This window comes from Peromyscus californicus, unplaced genomic scaffold (assembly GCF_007827085.1).
Source record: "Peromyscus californicus insignis strain IS unplaced genomic scaffold, ASM782708v3 Scaffold_5__1_contigs__length_169319896, whole genome shotgun sequence".
Taxonomy (NCBI): Eukaryota; Metazoa; Chordata; class Mammalia; order Rodentia; family Cricetidae; genus Peromyscus; species Peromyscus californicus.
In genome coordinates, this window is record NW_026294573.1 from 128,643,330 (window position 1) to 128,663,344 (window position 20,015).

The 20,015-nt window shown below is 43.1% G+C and overlaps 1 protein-coding gene across 1 annotated transcript in view; it reads left to right on the forward strand.

The window, feature by feature from the left end:
- Dnajc5b (DnaJ heat shock protein family (Hsp40) member C5 beta) overlaps positions 1-19,637 on the forward strand; it is a 241,546-nt gene extending 221,909 nt beyond the window's left edge. The window contains exons 5-7 of the mRNA XM_052717461.1: positions 2,855-3,068; positions 6,212-6,383; positions 17,311-19,637. Coding sequence (XP_052573421.1) covers positions 2,855-3,068; positions 6,212-6,383; positions 17,311-17,405 — 481 coding nt within the window. The 3' untranslated portion in view covers positions 17,406-19,637. The remainder of the gene's footprint in view (positions 1-2,854; positions 3,069-6,211; positions 6,384-17,310) is intronic.
- The last annotated feature ends 378 nt before the right edge of the window (positions 19,638-20,015 follow it).

Genomic DNA, 20,015 nt, shown 5'->3' on the forward strand with positions numbered 1-20,015 from the left:
CTCTTTTAGACCTCTCTCTCTCTCTTTCTCTCTCTCTCTCTCTCTCTCTCTCTCTCTCTCTCTCTCTTTGTCTGTCTGTCTCCTGCATGCCTGTGTGTGTGTGTGTGTGTGTGTGTGTGTGTGTGTGTGTGTGTGTGTGTGTATGTCACAAGGATATCAGGTTACTAAATCACCCAGTGGTCAGTTCTGAGTCCCTGGCTTTCACAGCCTCCCTGCATCAGCCTTCTCAGGAATTGCTTGTCTTTTAAATGCTCTTCCCTTGGATCCTAAGACTGTGCACTGTCCAGATTTTTCCTTCTGTTTCATTGATCCTCACTTTTTATTGTTCGTTTTAAAATGTTTTTGATTTCTGAGACAGATTGGCTTTGAACTCAAGAGCCTCCTGCCTTGACCTTTTTGGTCCTGGGATTTTAAGTACGCCCACTCTACATGGCCAGTTTTTCTTCAATCCTATCCCAAGGCTGTCTTTGAACTTTGTGGACTGCTTTCTTTGGACTCTCTTGCAAAGTTTCATGATTGTAAACATCAGCTGCCTACCAAGAACTTCCCAATGTGTGTCTCTTACAGTATCTTCCTTCTGAACTCTGGATTTACAGCTCTCTAGATCCACTGAGAATTTTAATAGGCATCTCAAATGTCCAAAATAGAACTTTTAGACCCCATCAAAACTTTCTCACTACAAAAAGAGTCCCTGCTATCTCATTAACCAGTAATTCCCAACTCTGTTTGCTCGGGCCAAACTTCGCTATCATCCCCTCTTTCTTTCCTCCTCACATCCAAATCATCAGCTGTCACTCAAAGTTTATCAGGAACACACCACGCTTTGTTTCGTCCTCCACCACCACTCGAGATTCTGCCTGGAGCACTAGAAAAGGCCCTAGAAGCAACTGCCCACTTTGGCCTTGGCCAACTTTCGGACTGCACAAGCCTTCTGAAGACAGAGTTGGGTATATTGATGATTGCAGAGTATCCTGGTGGGCTCTCATGTCACACAGACTAAAGCCAAAATTTTGTATTTTAAGACACAATAGAGCAGAATGTAAGAGCATATGACCTAAGAGTCAAATTGCGTGTGTTTCAAGCCTAGATATGACTTTTAGCTGTGTGATATTGGGCAGGATACTTCACTTTTTAGCATCTATGTATTCTCGTGCATGAAATGGGGCCACTGTAATCCCATTCTCATGCTTGTTGTGAGAATATTTAAACCAAGCTCACAAGTGATGGCAGACAGTAAACACTGAAAAAGTTAAAAAATGACAAGGTAAGCATTTGGGCTAGGAGTAAAGACTTCCTTATCAATTCTGAATTTAAAAACCATGACACCAGTAGTTTCAGCTGTAAGAAATTAATGATACTCCAAACATCTCTGAAAGCAAAAAAAAAAAAAAAAAAGCAAAAACAAACAAACAAAAACCAGTTTGGTCAATGAAACTTAAACTAATAAACTCTGATTAGTCTATCCTCTTTCTTTATTCTGAGTTGAGGGTTAGAATGGACTATCGACCTCGGTTTACCTTTCCAAGTATTCTGGTTCTTCTTCAGCATCCTTGATCCTTACCTTGTGTAGACTTCCATCCACTTCTTAATCAGCAAATTCTAATGCCTAAAATAGTGTGATTTTTCGGTTTAGTTTACAGGTTGGCGTTAATATGTGGCACTCTTCTGTTCTGCTCTTGGGCTTTTAGGAAAGCGCTAAAACGAACCATTGTGTCTGACTCAATACGGTACCCAGCAGTGCTTGACACCTATCCACACCCGGGATGGGCTTGCAGGGAAGAACAGTCATGTGGAACTTTAGCTGAGGGTCATATAATTGGCATTTTAGTGGGGAAAGAAAGTGAAGCCTCAACTTTGAACATGGCTTTAATCATTTGAATTGTTTCTTGAGGGAAGTGAGAAAAATGGCCGCTGACTGGGATGCCACATGGCTGACTTGTTAAATCCATTACACAGGTTGCTTTTTATAGCTGAGTATATTTAAGAACAATCCAAGACATCTCCCAACACAGAACACAGACCATATCCTCAGGATCAGCTTTATAATCCCCATGGGAAAGAGGAAGAGCCTTATACCCATAATTATATATGCCCAGACTGTTGGAAGTGGAAAGAACTCTGTAGAAAGAAGTCAATTGTGTACTTAGAAGCAATATAAATCATGGGTTTGTTTAGAAACATAAAAGGTGGAGGAGGTGGGAATGGGAGGTGGGTTAGAGGGGAAAGCTGGGGGGTAGGAAGAAGGAGGACAGGGGAATCCGTGGCTAATATGTGAAATTAAGTTAATTATAAAATAAAAATATTTAAAAAGAGAACTTGATCACAGCACCCAGAAATTTAAAAAAAAAAAAAAGAAAAGAAAAAAACCTAAAAGGTGATAAAGACATGCAGGGGACTTATGAAGGGACCCAAATATTTGTTCATGGTAATATAGATTTAAGAGTTTTTATTTTATTCTTTAACTTTAAGAATATGTAACATTAATTTCTGCCACTGTAGGTAGCTCTACAGGTTCTAAGTGGAATTTTAGTGTAAACCAGAAGTCATAAAGACCTCCATATGTTGGGGTGGACTGCAATCACCTTCATTTGCCAGTAGAAAGCTGTTTCAGGCACAGCTTTTACTTAGTGAGAATTCTTGGAGGATGTGAGGGAGAAAATCGGACTGTTTCTGCACATTGGGAACAAATGACGTCATGTAATGAGAACTTACTTTTTAGGCAAGTGTGAAACTTAGCATCCCACAGTATGTGTGTGAATAAGAGATGTACAAATGAACTCTGCCCCTTATAAAATGTCATTGTAATTTTTGATAAACAGCTAATGCTTTTCCTCCTTACTTTTAATTTTAAAAGAAAATTAGCCCTGAAATACCATCCAGACAAGAATCCAGATGACCCATCTGCTGCTGAGAAGTTTAAAGAAATCAACAACGCCCACACAATCCTCACCGACATGTCAAAGAGAAACATCTATGACAAGTATGGATCGCTGGGACTCTACGTGGCTGAGCAATTTGGAGATGAAAACGTTAACACATACTTCATGCTGTCAAGCTGGTGGGCAAAGGTAAAATCACTTTTTCTTTCTTCAAAAACAATTTCCTGGAAGATCACAGTATTATTCAACCTCTTAGACCCTATCTCAAAGAAAGACCAACCTTCCTTCTATTAAACTCTTGTAAATAAAATGAGACATCACTTCCACTGAAAGCTGTTATTTGGGGACCATTTTTCATCAGTCCATCAATTAATTATGAAATCCAACATGACTTAACAGACTTCTAGACATTAATTATATTTGAGTTTGGAGCTTCAGGTTAATTCTGACTGCTCCCCTCTTCTCCCGTGGTGACTAATTAGGAACTGACTCATTGCTCAAAACCCAAAATAATTTATTAGTGTGACAACTACTTAATAAATGATTATAAGACAAATTTAGCCGTACTTTACTATCTATAGCGTAGGCTCCATCAGCAAAGACAATACCTAGGAGGATGAGGGTAACTGTGTCACAGGCTCAGCTGGAGCCTGCCTTGAGGCAGCAGAGAAGGTGATGAGGGGAGGTGAGAATTAAGTAGTAGAGGACAGAGAATTGGCCAGGGACAGAGAAACTGATAGATACCTGGTTAAGAAAAAGACAATATAAAGGTTTAATAAATCAGAATTTTAGTAGTAATCTTCTTTTCCCCGGAACCCCTAGTATACGTATGTGTGGTGATGGCTTTATATTTCTAAGAATTTTAATATTCCTTCTGATAAAAAGTAATATTTTACATATAGAACATACATATGTTCCATTAAGGTGTTTTGTGGGCAGTTGACATTCACATAAGTTGTGGTAAGTAATACTTTTTTTAAAAGCCCTGTTCTCCAGAAAAGGCAGAATTATGAATTATGAGCAGAATTTTGATTGCCATTTTCTCCCCTTTCCCCTTCCTATATGGAAGAATTTGATAAGCGAGAGCGCATGGTTTTGTAGGTGAGCACAGAGAGGCGGTCTGTACACAGAGCCCCACTTGCCTTCTGCTGACTTCCCTCGATCCCCACTGACCTTTCTCTGTGGGGAACCTGGGAGAAAGAGATGGTGCTAAGTGGATTTGGAGCGCAGAATAAGAAGGAACACTCTGACCACGTCATAGGTGAGGGCAGACTAGTAATCATATAACAAAATGGGCTTTTGAAGGGTTGCCTAGGACCCTTTCTTCCAGGCACGACACTGTTCCCATGGAAAGAATCTACAGACCCACTAACCACACACATTTACCTGATTGAATATTGTACCTTGTCTGCCTAAAGATGAGAATGGATTGCCTCGTCCGGGAAGGTGAAGAAGCTGATTAAAATTCCTATAGATAAGCCTCATCCACTCAGTAGCAAAGACATATGACGCAAAGCAATTAGTCATGGCTCTTTAAAAAGAAGTATATTTTCCTTTTCTGCTGTACCAAAGCTCAGTTGTGTAGTACTCATCAAAGTGGCATTAAGTATGCTCCATATGCATGAATCAATGTACCTTCAAGATGCACATTTAAAAAATACCAGCTACCTGCTTGTATCTAATGGTGTAGTAAATGTGGTAAGGGCTGAAGTAAGGCTGTTTCCCACAAAAGGCAACTTCCCTGGAGAAAGAAACAGGATAGGGATGAAAAGGAGATTTTCAGAAAACAATATGGAAGCTGCACAGTACAAAGAAAGCGGGTAGGTATAGGTGAAGAAAGGCACAGGTCCTTGAGGGCCATGGCTGGGGAATGCTCACAGGAGAGTCTTGGAGGCAAGTAGGGGTTTTAAATTCCCCTGAAATGATGAAATCATACAACATACATAGCAAAGAGACCATGAATGTATGTGATCAAAAGTCCCCCTCTGCAAGCCATCCTCAGGCTCCATCCCATTCCTGGAGCCGGAATGAGTAGATGGGTGCACCACCCCCACTCATTGATTATATAAAATCTGCATTAAGATTTAAGATGTACAAACTTCTTTACGTATTATAATAAATTTGATTTTTCTCAGTTGACAAAAAAAATGGGATTTTTCTTGGAATTTCTGATTGGGAAAGTCAAGAGAAAAATGTTTCCTGTTTAATGAGCAAGGCATTTGTGCTTGTAGGGAATTCTTGGTGCTGTTCCCTGGGAGGAACGAATAATTTGCTTGCCTATTATTTTGTATACTCATTAATTCAGTAGAACTCGGTGTCTGCAACAGGTCAAGTACTAATCCACCAGCCACACGGGGTTGAAGGATGGCTATTGGTTGTAGCCTGGTATAAGGAGACTGACCCTTCAGCTGATCTGTGTTCCTACTGTCAGCAAAAACAGAGTAGAGATCTAAGTTCATACGGCATACAGCTGGGATACGAAGGATAAGGTGGTCATTGTTTCACAGTGGGAAAAGGTACCATAAAGGTGACTTTTGAGGTGTCTTAGACAACAGGTGGGTGTAAACTGAAGAATGGGCGGGGAAGTCTGGCAAGCAAATCCATACGGAGAGTCCAGCCATATGGCAGGAACGGGGTTGTGCCAGTACTGGGAGAGTTAGGCACCCGATGCACGAGTTCCAGAGAACCAGTGTTTTGCATAGTCCACTTCAGCAGCCTCACACAGGGTGAAGTCAAAGGAGGCAGGCGTGGGGGCAGAGCAGCCAACAGGAGGCTTCTAGAGTGACACCAGAGACACTGAGCAGAATCCGCAAAGCCCCCTGACCCACCATAGGGAAGAGAGTGAGGACTTAGGGGTCTTCTGGAGAGGCTATGCAGGATCAGATTACTAACCGGGATGTGGGGTGGCAGGGGAAAGAGCATTTAACCCTGCCATGCTTCTGTGGTGATGATTGACTTCCATTGAACAAGTCAGCGGGGCTTGACCAGCAGATGTTCTGTCCAGTGGCTGGTCTGGTTTTTGTTTTGCTTTGCTCACTCTTAGTATTCACAACAGCCTAAGAAAAAAGAAGAAAGTGTCAAATGTCATTACTTTGACCAAAAGTAACTTCCTCTAGGTCTCATTTGTACAAACGTTTGTGAGAAAACAGTTATTTCTAAGGACCTTAAAAGATGGTTCCTGCAGGGGTAAGGATAAGGGTGAGCATGTGGCATGCAGGGTACTCTGAGATGTCTTTAAGCCTCTGAGGTACAGAGTTACAGGCTTTGTCTCTGGGGTCGTCTTCCTCTCCATGGCGCTCACTCCGGATTTGATCTGCCTCTGCTTGCCCTAGACCCTGTTCATCATCATCGGCCTCTTAACAGGCTGCTACTTCTGCTGCTGCCTTTGCTGCTGCTGCAACTGCTGTTGTGGACGATGTCGGCCCAAATCATCAACAGCAGAAGAGGACTTCTACGTGTCACCAGAGGACCTTGAGGAACAAATCAAGACTGACATGGAAAAAGGTAGGGCAAGTGGAGAGTAGAGGTCATGGGCATCATGTTACGGAGCTGAGTGGGTACTAGGTCTTACTAAGGTAACAGGTCCAATGGCCATACAGGGTCACTCCCCAAGACTATCAGCTTTGGTGGGTATTTGGGAGAAGATGAAGGGCATTGACCTTGACTGAGCATAGAGAAAGGCTAAACTTCACAATATTAGAGAGAAATTATTAAATGCCCATGATGATGTAAAACAAGTATAGTTCTCCTCTTTACAAGAGAAATGGGCTCTGGGTTCAGGAAAGTTAGGGTGAGAGTGTCCAGTGCTGGAGAGCTAAGGTAATTGATTTTTTTAAACTCTTCAGGGGCTACCACCCAGCTCCCAAATAAACACATGGAGACTTATTCTTACTTACAAATGCCTGGCCTTAGCTTCTTAAATTATCCCATCTACCTTTTGCCTCTGGGCTTTTACCTTTCTCTATTCTGTATGTCTGTCTTTATTTCTTACTCTGTTGCTGGCTGTGTGGCTGGGTGACTGGCCCCTGGCATCATCTTCTCTTTCTCCTTTTCTCACTCCTCCCTCTTCTTCTCTTTATTCTCTCTGCCTGGCAGCCCCACCAGATGTTTTAGACAAGCACAGTAACACAGCTTCACAGAGTTAAACAAATGCAACATAAAAGAATGGAACACCTCTTTGCATCATTAAACAAATGTTCCACAACTTAAACAAATGTAGCACATCTTCAAGTGATACTCCACAACCAGCTAAGGTAGAAATTGCTCCTTGGAGATACACGTCAGTCTTTAGGATACCTGTTGAAATACACAGAACTGACAAGTCACAGCCTTGACTTCGTATTGCTGTGTGATGATCTGGGAGTGGAGCAGGAGGTAGACTCCTCCCCTTCCTCAGGATGTAGCTTCTTTGCTCATACGCACATTCACAGATAGCCTCACAGCAGTGTGAAGAATGAACTCTGCTCAGCCACCTCTGTCTGTCCATCCGTGTGCATACAAATCTGGGCTACATTACTTCATTCTTCAAGTTCATACTATCCAGAAAGAAAGAAAAAATCTGTAAAGAAAGAGCTCACAGAATTCAAAACACCAAAGAGATTTTATGTCTTTGGACAATGTCTTTGTTAAGCAATCTAGGGTCGGGCCAGCCATTGTACTGCTCTGCCTTGAGGGCATTCTCACTGTCTTTTTCTCCTGTGAACTACGTTACCATCTTGGGGTGCAGACTTCATCACTAAATCCTACTGCCCAGTCCCCCCAAACAACTGAAGGGATTCCTTGATCATTGAAAGAAGCACGCTGTTTTCAGGGCTGCTGGAACCAGAACGGAGCACTCCTCTGGTTCTCTGGTCACACTGAAACAGAACCTCTTGTGAGGGAGGTACTTAAGAGTTAAGAACAAAATGCCACACTTCGTTTCTGTGGCAACGACTCATTTTCTCTGGCTGTAACTTACCAGGAAAACCAGTAAACTGACCTTGAATGGAACTGAAATGCCAGTTCCTGCAAGGGAAGAGACGGGGTGTGTGGCTGGTCTGTGAGGTGTCTCTGTGGGTGCAGCACTACAATTCCATGTCGGGGACTACTGCGGTGACACATGATCTTTCTCCCTGTTACCCCCATCAGTCGGCCCAATACTCAGCCACAGGCAGCACAGGGAGAGACAGTGAGATGACAGAGTCCGCTGCTGTGGTGACTTTCTTAACGTTCTCATCTTTATTCTTTTTATTCTGGGTAGAATCAATTTTACACTTTTTTGAGTCAGAATGCAAACTAAAGAGTTTCATTGTGGCATCTTCCCACCTGTCACTGCACTTCCAATTCTTCCTTAACTTGTAATTTGTAGTAGGAAAACCTAAATTAGGTGAATTGAACCCAGATCTCCCGAGTCCAGCGTCCACACTTACCTGAAGAGCCTCGCTGCCCCTCCTGTGTTAAGTTGGATAAAAGCTCCAGCAGGTCATTTCAGTAGACCTTGGTGGAAGATCTCTTTTCTGGAACAGAAACTTAGACTAGGTGCCAGGTTCTCCCCAGGGCTTCTCCCTGCTGGGTGATTGGTGATGGATCTCTGTTCCTCTCACTGTTCTGACACTCCAGAACTACCAACTCCATTACAGAGGTCAGATCCTAATCTTTACCACAAAGGAGCGACATTTTCTTATTTAGAAATATTTGAAAGATCTTAGGCTAGGGCGACCCAGGTTTTATGGGTCCTGAAATTTAGGCAATCTCGGCAGGGCTCTTAAACACACACACACACACACACACACACACACACACACACACACACACACACACACACACAGAGTTCTGAACATGAGTATTTGCTTAAAATGACAGAAAGGAATCACAACAAAGTAATGAGCTTAAAAAATGGACAAATACCATGTATGTCACAAAATCAAGGGAAAAAATACAACCATGAGCTACCCAGCTCATCTATATGGTATTTTCCTATGGCTGCATATTCTTTGATTGCATGTTCATGTAACATAAATGTACTATATCATTTTCTGTTGAAAACATAAAAATAATTCTGTCTTTATTGTGCTTGACCAAACTTTACTTTTTTATTATTGATGGATTAGAAAAGTTTCTTCTAGCTTTACAACTCAGGTTGACAGGGTGTGTGAGGTTAGAGATTATTGTCAAATTTGGGAAGCCTGTCTAGTTTATTTAATACATATAAGAATTAAGAATTGGAACAATTTTCCACAGACAACTTCTTTACTCTGTACATTTCAAACCTTGTTAGCGTTACAACACCTAATCCTCCTGCAGTCAGAGCCCAGAGGACACATTCATATGATGTGTCACAGTCTCTGGCGTGGGTTTTAGTGTCCTCCCAGCACATGCATTGACACAGTGAGCTGGAGGAATATTCTTTTTTTTTTTTTAATTTGTATTTTTATTTTGCAATACAATTCAGTTCTACATATCAGCCACGGATTCCCTTGTTCTCCCCCTCCCGCCCCCATCACCTTCCCCCCAGCTCAACCCCCATTCCCATCTCCTCCAGGGCAAAGCCTCCCCCACGGACTGAGATCAACCTGGTAGACTCAGTCCAGGCAGGTTCAGTCCCCTCCTCCCAGGCCGAGCCAAGCAACCCTGCATAGGCCCCAGGTTTCAAACAGCCAACTCATGCAATGAGCACAGGACCTGGTCCCACTGCCTGGATGCCTCCCAAACAGATCAAGCCAATCAACTGTCTCACCCATTCAGAGGGCCTGATCCAGTTGGGGACCCCTCAGCCATTGGTTCATAGTTCATGTGTTTCCATTTGTTTGGCTATTTGTCCCTGTGCTTTATCCAACCTTGGTCTCAACAATTCTAGCTCATATAAACCCTCCTCATTCTCGCTAATCGGACTCCCAGAGATCCACCCGGGGCCTAGCCATGGATCTCTGCATCCAGATTCCTCAGTAGTTGGATGGGGTTTCTAGCACGACAATTAGAGTGTTTGGCCATCCCATCACCAGAGTAGGTCAGTTCGGGCTGTCTCTCGACCATTGCCAGCAGTCTGTTGTGGGGGTGTCTTTGTGGATTTCTGTGGGCCTCTCTAGCACTTTGCTTCTTCCTATTCTCATGTGGTCTTCATTTACCATGGTCTCCTATTCCTTGTTCTCTCTCTCTGTTGTTGATCCAGCTGGGATCTCCCACTCCCCCAAGCTCTCTTTCCCTCGACCCTCTCCCTTCATTACCCCCACTTATGTCCAGGCTGTTCATGTAGATCTCTTCCATTTTGGAGGACTATTCTTTAAGCCAGTCCTACACCTGTTTGGGTAGCAATAACTAGCTAAACCCAGACTTACTGCAAATCACAAAATCAAGTCCCATTGAATTCAAACAGAACTCCTCCTCAATTCAGTTTTCCTTTAACTAAATCTCTTAATAGGTCTTTTGTATCCATTGTCAGAAAGAGATGCCACAAGAAAAGTCAGTGTGGAAAGAGACAGGGCTTTTTCTGACTTTGACAAAATGTCTTTTGAAGTCTGTCTCTGCAAATAGACCCCGAGGTTCTGCATTGGTCTCTGGGGTCGCTGGGCTTAAGTCTTATTAGCTGTGCACTGAACCCAACATTGCTCTCTAGTGCGAACACCTGGGGGGTGAGGCTATGCTTCATTTGTGGCCAGTTGCCATGGTTAGGTTCAGATTCACATTCCAGATAATGTAATTTAATTCAGAGACATGTGTAGCCTACTGACAATTTTAATGCAAATTAAGACTGGTAAGGTGGGAGACTAGACCCTATCTGAGGACTCTGCTTTCTGGTCTGTGGTCCAAATGATGGTGGTACTGAACACATTTCCCTGGGAAGAGGAAGGAACGGGGAGCTAAGATAGAATAGTGCATGGATTGATAGGCTAAGAGGGGTTTATATAACTGTCCATCTAAGTGCTATACATCTGGTCATCCTGTGCTTAGAGATTTGACCCATAAATGAAGGTTATGACTGGAAATTTTTTTGCATGAATACTGAAAGGCAGCATTTCTTTCTCCTGTTAGTTCTTCATCCAGAAATGCTGAAATACGAAATACAATAAAAATTTATATGCGGTTATTCTACTTCCAGAATAAAAGTTAACGACTACTGGGTTTTTCCCCTTATACCTTACTGTACCAACCGAAAGGAGAACAGGAGTTTGCAAGAGTTGGGACTTCATGATCCTTCCCGTGCTCTGTGGTGGGTTTAATCTTGTGCAAGTCTTGTAAGGGCAGCCACAGCCTCTGTGAGTTCAGAGAAGCAATGGCCCTGTGAAGTCCAGAAAACACTGTTTCCCTGCAAAAGTTCACTACTTATGCTCTTAGACTCTTCCCAACCTCCCCTCAGCAATGATCCGGGAGCCTTGGGGAGATGGTATCATGCTCTAGAGCGGTGGTCCTCAACCTTGCGAATACTGCCTCCCTTTAACATAGTTCCTCCTGTTGTGGTGGTGCCCAACCATAAAACTGTTTTTGTTGCTACTTCAGAATGTAGTTTTGCTACTGTTATGAATCATAATGTAAATATCTGTGTTTCCTGATGGTCTTAGGCAACCCCTGTGAAAGGGTCACTTGACACCCCTCCCCAAGGGGTCATGACCTACAGGTTGAGAACTGCTGCTCTAGCAGCTGGACCTGTATTCACGTACATATATGGGAGTACTGTGTGCACTCCATGAGTTGAGAGAGAGAGAAGAGCACACGGAAAGTTGGGAGGGAAAAGCAGGCAGGGAAGGAATGGAAGATTCGATCAAAACACATTATATGCATGTGTGAAATCCTCAAACAGTGAAAAAAGGAATACCACAAAAAGGGAAAAAGGAGTTAACTAGAAAAGTACATTTCTGGTTGAATTAAGTGATTAACCCCTTCTTCAAATTTCACTTTAAAACATATTATAGGATGCTATATTTCTTAATTTGTAAAAATCTAAATTTGAAATATCGAATCTGTTGGCTCATCTTTAAAAACGTTAGAAATGTTAACTGGCTTTGAAATAGTGTAACAAGTCTGATTTTCCACATGCAGCTTTGTCTCTGCGTGTGTGTATGTGTGTGTGTGTGTGTGTGTGTGTGTGTGTGTGTGTGTGCGCGCGCGCGTGCGCGTATGCGTGCGTGTGCGTGTGCGTGTGTGTGTGTGTGTGTGTGTGTGTGTGTGTGTGTGTGTGTGTGTGTGTGTGTGTTTCAGTCACACCTACTGTTTGCTGCTGCTGAATTGTCAGGCGTCTTTGTCACGGTAAACATGGTACAGGTCTCTGCTGGGGTGTGGTGGTGCTGGGTGGGATTTTCAGGCAGAAAGGAGAGAGTTGTTTGGGTTGTTCTGTTTCTTTAGATGATGTTGAAGAATATTACCCAACCTCTATGATTTAAAAAAATGAAGGGTAGGGACTGGAGAGATGGCTCAGTGGTTAAGAACACTGACTGCTCTTCCAGAGGACTCAAGTTCAAGTCCCACCACCCACATGGCAGCTCTCATCTGTCTGGAACTCCAATTCCAGAGGACCTGACACCCATGGCAATACACTAATGCACATAAAATTAAAAAAAAAATGAAGGGCAGACAGTTCCAACAGTGCCGTCCTTCAGTATTTGCTGCCAGTTGGAGAACTCACAATTGGGTTCTCCTATCTTCCTTAAAATACCCTCCCAGTTGGAACCTAGGAGGATTGTAATGCTCTTGGAAATCAGTCAATATCAAAAGAGCTTATCTTGGGTGATTGTTAGTCTTTGAAGAATTAAAACCTAAACAGTGAAATGTTATGTCCCTTACTCTCACATGTTCACATTTAGAAACCCCACTCTGTGGGATTTTGAGAGGCATGATTAAACAGGCCATGCACTCCTTTGACATCTGAAGGCCACAGAGAAACCTGAATTCCATCAGCTGTGATAGAACCATATTCTGTGAAGTTGTTTCTCTCCCCCTCCCTGTGTGTGTTTAACTAAATTCAGGTTTTTTTCCTCTTCTGTGTGGAAACCAATAGAATTAAACCCAACCAGATCTGTCCAGGCAAACATTAACAATTTTTTGTGGATTGATGGCTTCCTTTCTATGGAGAGAGGTGGAGTAGAGAATCTAAAGGAGAGGAGAATTTACAGTACTGACCTTGGGTCTAAGAAAGTATGATTCAGAGCACAGAAAAATGTTGATTGCTTAGTTGTTACTGCCGCTTGCCTGGGTAGGACTCAAAAAAATTCACAGCCGCCGAGCAGAAGCAGCCATATGGCTCTTGTTCTCCGCCAAGATAGAGAGACAGCATCGCACATTGAACGCTGCTCAGCATTCATCACATCTGCCTGCCCAGGGAAAGGGCACAGAGGGAAATGTAAATTCATCCTCTCTCCTTTTGTGCTCCTTACTTAGTCTCCTTCTCCATGCAATGAGGAGCCAGTGTCTAAGAACAGTGCAAGGAAAATAACACTAGAAATCTGTGATGCTTCATACAAAGACATCATTGAGCATTAAGGCAGCAGGCCAGGGCCAGGGCAGTAGGATGGGGGGGCCAGCCCAGAACCGTCCCCAACAAGGCAGTTCAAAGTGCACCTTCGATGTTTGGCTGCCAAGATTCAGTAAGAACTGTGTGTGTGTGTGTGTGTGTGTGTGTGTGTGTGTGTGTGTGTGTGTGTGTCTGTGTGTCTGTGTGTGTGTGTCTGTGTGTGTGTGTGTGAATTGAGATCATCTTTCCATATCAAATATTTATTGTGCATTTGGTATCTGTTAGCAGACCTGGTTCCTGGAATCTTGAGGATTATAATCTAGCAAATAAGATTTAGAGGCAAATATTAAACATAGAAACACAGAGAGCTAGCCCATTTGCAGGCACAATAAATCTACCAGAAGAGAAGCACGGAGGCTGTCAAAGTGAACAGTAAAGGGCTTGACCTGTCTTCAGGCTAGAACAGCTTCCCCAGCAAAGTGACATTTAATGCAGAAACATAGAAGATCAAGATGTGGGAGACTGTGGAGACGGGAAGCCTTTGAATAAACAAATCTTGATACAAGAAATATTTGGTACAGTCCCTCCCTAAGTCCTGCAGATAAGATAGTGAACGGTATCATATACACCAGGCAAGGCAGATAGAATCATATTAGAGGGCTCCACCAAACAGTTTTATCACTGAATTAGTGTGCCGGACTTTGTGAAGGCGGTATTTACAATGCGCTCCAAACTAAGATGTGTTTATACAAGGAAGGGCTCAACACACCAAAATCACCAGGGGCAGCTGGATGCTCAACAGTCTGCCTGAGACGAACAAGAGTTCCAGGAACAGCTAGGAGAGAGGAAAGGGGGTCAAGAGAGAACCGCAGAGGCTCAGAGGGAAGTGCCAGTACACTCTGTAAAGAGACAGACTCAGGGGTGTGGTGCTAAGTGAAAGAAGCTAGGCACAAAAGACAAGCGTGCTGCGATTCCAGTGAGGTAAAAAATATTCAGGAGCGTTGAATTAGTGGAGGAGAAAATAGGTTGGTGGTCCTATTCACCAGGACCTAGAGGAAAGGGAAGAGCAAAGAGCAGTCCCACTGGCTTCCACTTTGGTCCAGGGAGACATTTGGCAACTACATAGAGGTGGTGAATTGTGTGTGTCCATTGTCTGAAAAACTCCCGGTGACAAGAAGCTCCAGGGGTGGAGGGGTGGAGGGGAACAGGCCTAAGCAAAGCAAAATACTAAGTGTGAGATGTGGGAAAGTTATCCCAGCCTTTTGTTGGCTAGTTGAGAGCAGCATACTGCTAGCTGCTGAGGCAGGGGGATGTGTCAGCCCCAATTCTGTGAAATGTGCTTGAGGTTTTTTTTATTTAATTCACTTCTTAGATCTTTTAATTGTCATTGTTTTATTAAACAGATACAAGCACATATTGTGACCTAACTTTTCACATCAGAGAAACCAACATTACTCTGATCTGTGGTGCTCCCTGTTCACTGTTGCTAGAGTTTTCCTGCCTGGCCCACAGTCTGGACAAATCTCTCTCACTCGCCAGTCCCAAGCCGCTCAAACCCGATCAAGTAAACACAGAGACTTATATTGGTTACAAACTGTATGGCCGTGGCAGGCTTCTTGCTAACTGTTCTTACAGCTTAAATTAATCCATTTCTATTAATCTATACCTTGCCACGTGGCTTGTGGCTTACCGGTACTTTACATCTTCCTTATCCTGATGGCGGCTGGTAGTGTCTCCCCGACTCAGCCTTCCACTTCCCCGCCTATTCTCCTCCTTCTCCCGCCTATACTTCCTGCCTGGCCACGGGCCAATCAGTGATTTATTTATTGACCAATCAGCAACACATTTGCCATACAGACCATCCCACAGCAGTTCACTTTTCCCTTCTTAGAAGGAACCGCCTTGAATTGTTGGTCATCCTCCCTACTATTACTTTTGGTATCACAATCGTATTTATATTCCTAATCAGCATACTGCTTGGTTTTCCACATCTTTGAGTTTTAAGTGAATGGTCTTTTTGTATGGTAACATTTTTCTGTAACTTTCTATGCTCCACTCAACACTATACTGCTTAGATTCACTTTGTTGATATGCGTGGCTCTCTCCTGGAACACCTTTCTATTTTCAGTCAGTCTGACTTTGGCTCACACTGAACTTCACTGTCTAAGCCACCAGTCCTTTTATTCTCACTGTTATAATATTCTGAGAAAGCATCCCTTGTTTAGTATCCATTCCACTGGTGATGAACACTGTGTAGGCCCCACTTTATTTGCCATTCCAAACAGCTGATAAGAATGTTCTCGTACTTATATCTCGGTATGTGAGTGCTAGGGGTGTTTGTGTTTACACACAGGACTGGAATTCCTTAGGCATGGTGTATGCAAACCTACAATATATTAAGTAGCACCAAGCAGTTCTGCAAAACTGAGGGATTGATTTACATCCTTACTAAGAGCTAATGTGAGCTTCTGATGCTTCCCATCCTTGCCAACACTTGACAATGCCAACCTGGAAATACGTGTCAGTCTAGTGTGTGGGGTATGGCATAGGGCAGCGGCTCTAATTTTTATCTTTGTGTTTACTAGTAAGGTTGACCGTTTGTGTGTATGTGTGGTATGTGTACGTGTGGTATAGGTTCAGGATATGTGTATGTTCATATGTGTGGAGGCCAAAGGTTGACCTAGGTAAATAAATGGCTCCTAAGGAACAACACCTAAGGTTGTCTTCTGGCCTCCACACATGCATGTATACCCACATAAACAGACACCTGGACACACAAACATACAACACCACCAAGGAGAGAAAGAAGCAAACAAACAAAAAAAAAAGAGATATGACTTTGTAAGAGAATCCAGTTGGTTCTTAGACCTGCGAATTCAAATACTGCTTTCCTACTTCTGTAATTTCATCCTGAAAGGCATATTATTAGGTGTAGGCTAAGTCTTCGCACTGTCCTTCATAGGTTTTCATCTTTTACCACATTTTCTTTTTGTGTCTGTGTTATGTTCTGAATAATCTCTTCAGATATGTCTTCCACTTCATGAAGTCCCTTTTAGCTTTTTGAAGCTCTTTAGTTTTTAAAATGTAATTTCAGGTACTTTAATCATTAGCTCTTTGTTGGTTTCAAAGTCTGATAACTTTAAATACATAATTTTTTATATTTTGTTAGATAAATGCAAAGAACGAAGTCTCTCTGGGTCTTATTTTGTCTTTTGTTGTTACTATAGGTTTTCAGTTTGTGTACATTGTTTCTATGTCTCTTTTTCTATGAGTGTGAGTTGTGTGTGTGTGTGTGTGTGTGTGTGTGTGTGTGTGTGTGTGTGTGTGTATGTGTGTGTGTGTGTGTGTGTGTGTGTGTGTGTATTGACTATGAGCTCAAGTTTCTTACAATTTTATAGGGACTTTTTAGTGCTAGGTGGAATGTGAAGTCATTCATTTCTGCTAGGTTCCTGAGAGTCCACCTTGCGTTGAACAACTTTATGGTGGATGATTTTCTGGGTGTCTTCTAGAAGACACGGGTACTGAAAAGACAAGGGCTGCCAACCTGTGTGCATATTAGTTTGCCATCAGACATTTCTAAGGAAGCTTCTTCAGCCCAGCACCAGAGCAGAACTCCATGGAGACTTGAGAGCAAGCGTGGCTACTTTGCACATGAGCTTTATGTGTTAAACATCCTCTTAGGCGCTCCACCTAAGCAAGCCCTGGGCTTTGACTCCTGGTCCAACAGGAGCCAAGCATGCAGTTATGGACTTCAAAACCCTAGGGCTCATCCTCCATAGGAAAGATATTTTTCATACATGTTGTTGCTTTCATGAAAAATGGAACCTGGAATGTGCAGTGTCCAACCTGGGTTTAGTTATAACCCTGTAAATAGCAGAATTTGAAGACTTCAGACAGTGTCTTGTGAGTTGATTTGCTTGTTATTTCAAGAGAACACCTGCCATGAGCCCATTATCAAAGGAACTTGGTAAAATAGGGTCTGATGGTTGCTTCTTTATGTTTTCCCCCCAGATACGGACTTTCCAGTTGTTCTCCAGCCTACAAATGCAAATGAGAAAACACAGCTAATCAGAGAAGGAGCTCGAAGTTACTGTACAGACTCTTGATGTTGAGCCCACGGAGGGTTCACGGCCCCTCTTCTCAGTTCAGCCATGTCTCTGGGTGGTCATGGGGGGAGGTGGGAACATGAAATGCTGTGAACATATTCACATTTGTATTTTATTTTTAGGTTAAGGGGAGGATGATTGCTACATAATTTTCTCAGACTTTCTCTTTGAGTAGAATTCCTAATGAAAGCATTCAGTTTGATGAATAAAGGCCTGAAGAGTTCTTTTATGCTGCTTGCATGAGGTAAGACTGTGGCAGTGGACAGTCTTTATGAATCCTATTGTAAGGTGAGCCAGACGTTATTCCTCACAGACAAAAGTTGTAGAAGAAAAGACTCTTTTTACCCACTTAACTAAACACAATAGTCACGCTTGCCACACACATCATAAGCAAAACCCTCAGAGGAGTTGAGGGATTTGTGTTTGTGGAGCTCTTTGTCGATATTTAAAATGGTTACAGAAATACGATCTAAGAGAGAAATGGCATTTACTGAAAATTGATGAGTGAAAACAGGAACAGATCGAGTTAGTGCATACTTCTAAACTGGCTTTTAAAAACAGCAGTAATCCTCAACCTGGGTAAACCTTAGAACCGAGCCAAAGGATCAGCATGAGCCTGACCTAGCCCCAAACAGTACATTGACCATTTTCTTCGTAAAATAGTCTGTGTATAACCTGCCCGTATGAGGCAGATAAGGAATAGAGACACACACAAAGTAAGGGATGCATCTCTGATGTCTACAAAGTTACAGTGCAAAGCATAGCACCCGTTTTTGGAAACTTCAGTATATTGAACAGCTCTGCGTGCTGGGCATCCTGAGCTTCAAAGTCACCTCGGTCTATGCTTGTTAGATTCCTTTATCTCCCCATGCTGAAGGGACCACGTGCTACTTCTAAAACGGTATAGCAGCAAGGCGGCTTGTGGCTTTGTCCTGAGCCTTTCTTAGTTCTTTATGTAATCTTCATTTTTCAAGTCCTTGTTACATTTTTGTATAACATTGCATAAAATGCCATCTTCTTTTCCTTTTGTTTCTTCTCCCCACCCCACCAAATTACAGTCAATTGCTGCTAAATATATATTGTAAGTGAAAACTAATGTCACTGCTCTGATAGTTCAGGAGTCGCTGAAACTCTGCTCAAACTGTGCAGCTCCTGGGGTTTCTCCCCCTCCACACTGAAGCAGAAAGAGTTGATTTGGAAGTTCAGAGAACTAGTCCTAACTAGTTGTGACCAGTCCTTGGGTCGCCGGCATAGGGATACAGATGCACACCACACCGGCAGCTTCCCAGAGAGTTCTTTTCAGAGACCTTCAACCAGACACAACAGGGCTCGTGGCTTAGACAGTGGATTTCAGGGTGAGCCAAATGTGAGGCAAAGTCAGACTGATTGAAAACAGAAAGTTGCTCCAGGAGAGGGTCAAGTACACCAACTAGGAGGTGTCAGGCTTCTCTAAGGGAGAGCTGCAATTAGGTTTCTTTACAATAGTTATAGGTGAGATTTGGGTGGCTTTCGAGTCTTATCTACAAAGCTTGCTAAGAAACCACTCCCTCTCTAACATTGCCCAAAGACTTTAATTTGTAACAGGATTAAAAGTCGAAGTATTTTTTTAATCAGTGTCTTAATTAGGGTTTCTCTTGCTGTGAAGAGGCACCATGACCATTGCAGCTCTTATAAAGGAAAATATTTAATTGAGGCTGGCTTACAGGTACAGAGGTTCAGTCTATTATCATCATGGAGAGAAGCACGGTGGCACACGGGCAGACATGGTGCTGGAGAAGGAGCCAAGAGTTCTACATCAGGATCAACAGGCAGCAAGAAGGGGGAGATACTGGGCCTGGCCTAAACATCTGAAACCTCAAAGCAGCCCCTAGTGACATACTTCCTCCAGCAAGGCCACTCCCCCTCCAGCAAGGCCACACTTCCTAATGGTGCCATTCCATATGGGCCTATGAGGGCTACTTTCGTTCAAACCACCACAGTCCACTCCCCGGCCCCCAGAGGCTTGTAGCCATAACATAATGCAGAAATGCATTCAGTCCAACTTCAAAAGTCCCCATAGTCTGTCTCAACCCTGTTTAAAAGTGCAAAGTCTCGCCGGGCGGTGGTGGCGCACGCCTTTAATCCCAGCACTCGGGAGGCAGAGCCAGGCGGATCTCTGTGAGTTCGAGGCCAGCCTGGACTACCAAGTGAGTCCCAGGAAAGGCGCAAAGCTACATAGAGAAACCCTGTCTCACAAAAACAAAAAAAAAAAAAAAAAAAAAAAAGTGCAAAGTCTCTTCAGAGACTCACGACAATCTCTTAACTGTAACCCTGTGCAAAATAAAGATAAAAGATAAAAGATCACTTACTTCCAACATATAATGGCACAGAACATGCATTACTGTTTCAAAAGGGAGGAAAAGGAGCACAGTGAGGAAATACTGGACCAAAGCAAGACCAAAACTCAGCTGGGCAAGCTGCACATCTCCACATCTGATGTCAAAGCGCTCTTCAGATCTCCAACTCCTTTAAGCTTTGTTGACTGCAACACACTTCTCTCTCTTGGGCTGGTTCCACTCCCTGTTAGCAGTTTTCCTTGGCAGGTATACCAGGACTCTGGCATCTCCCACA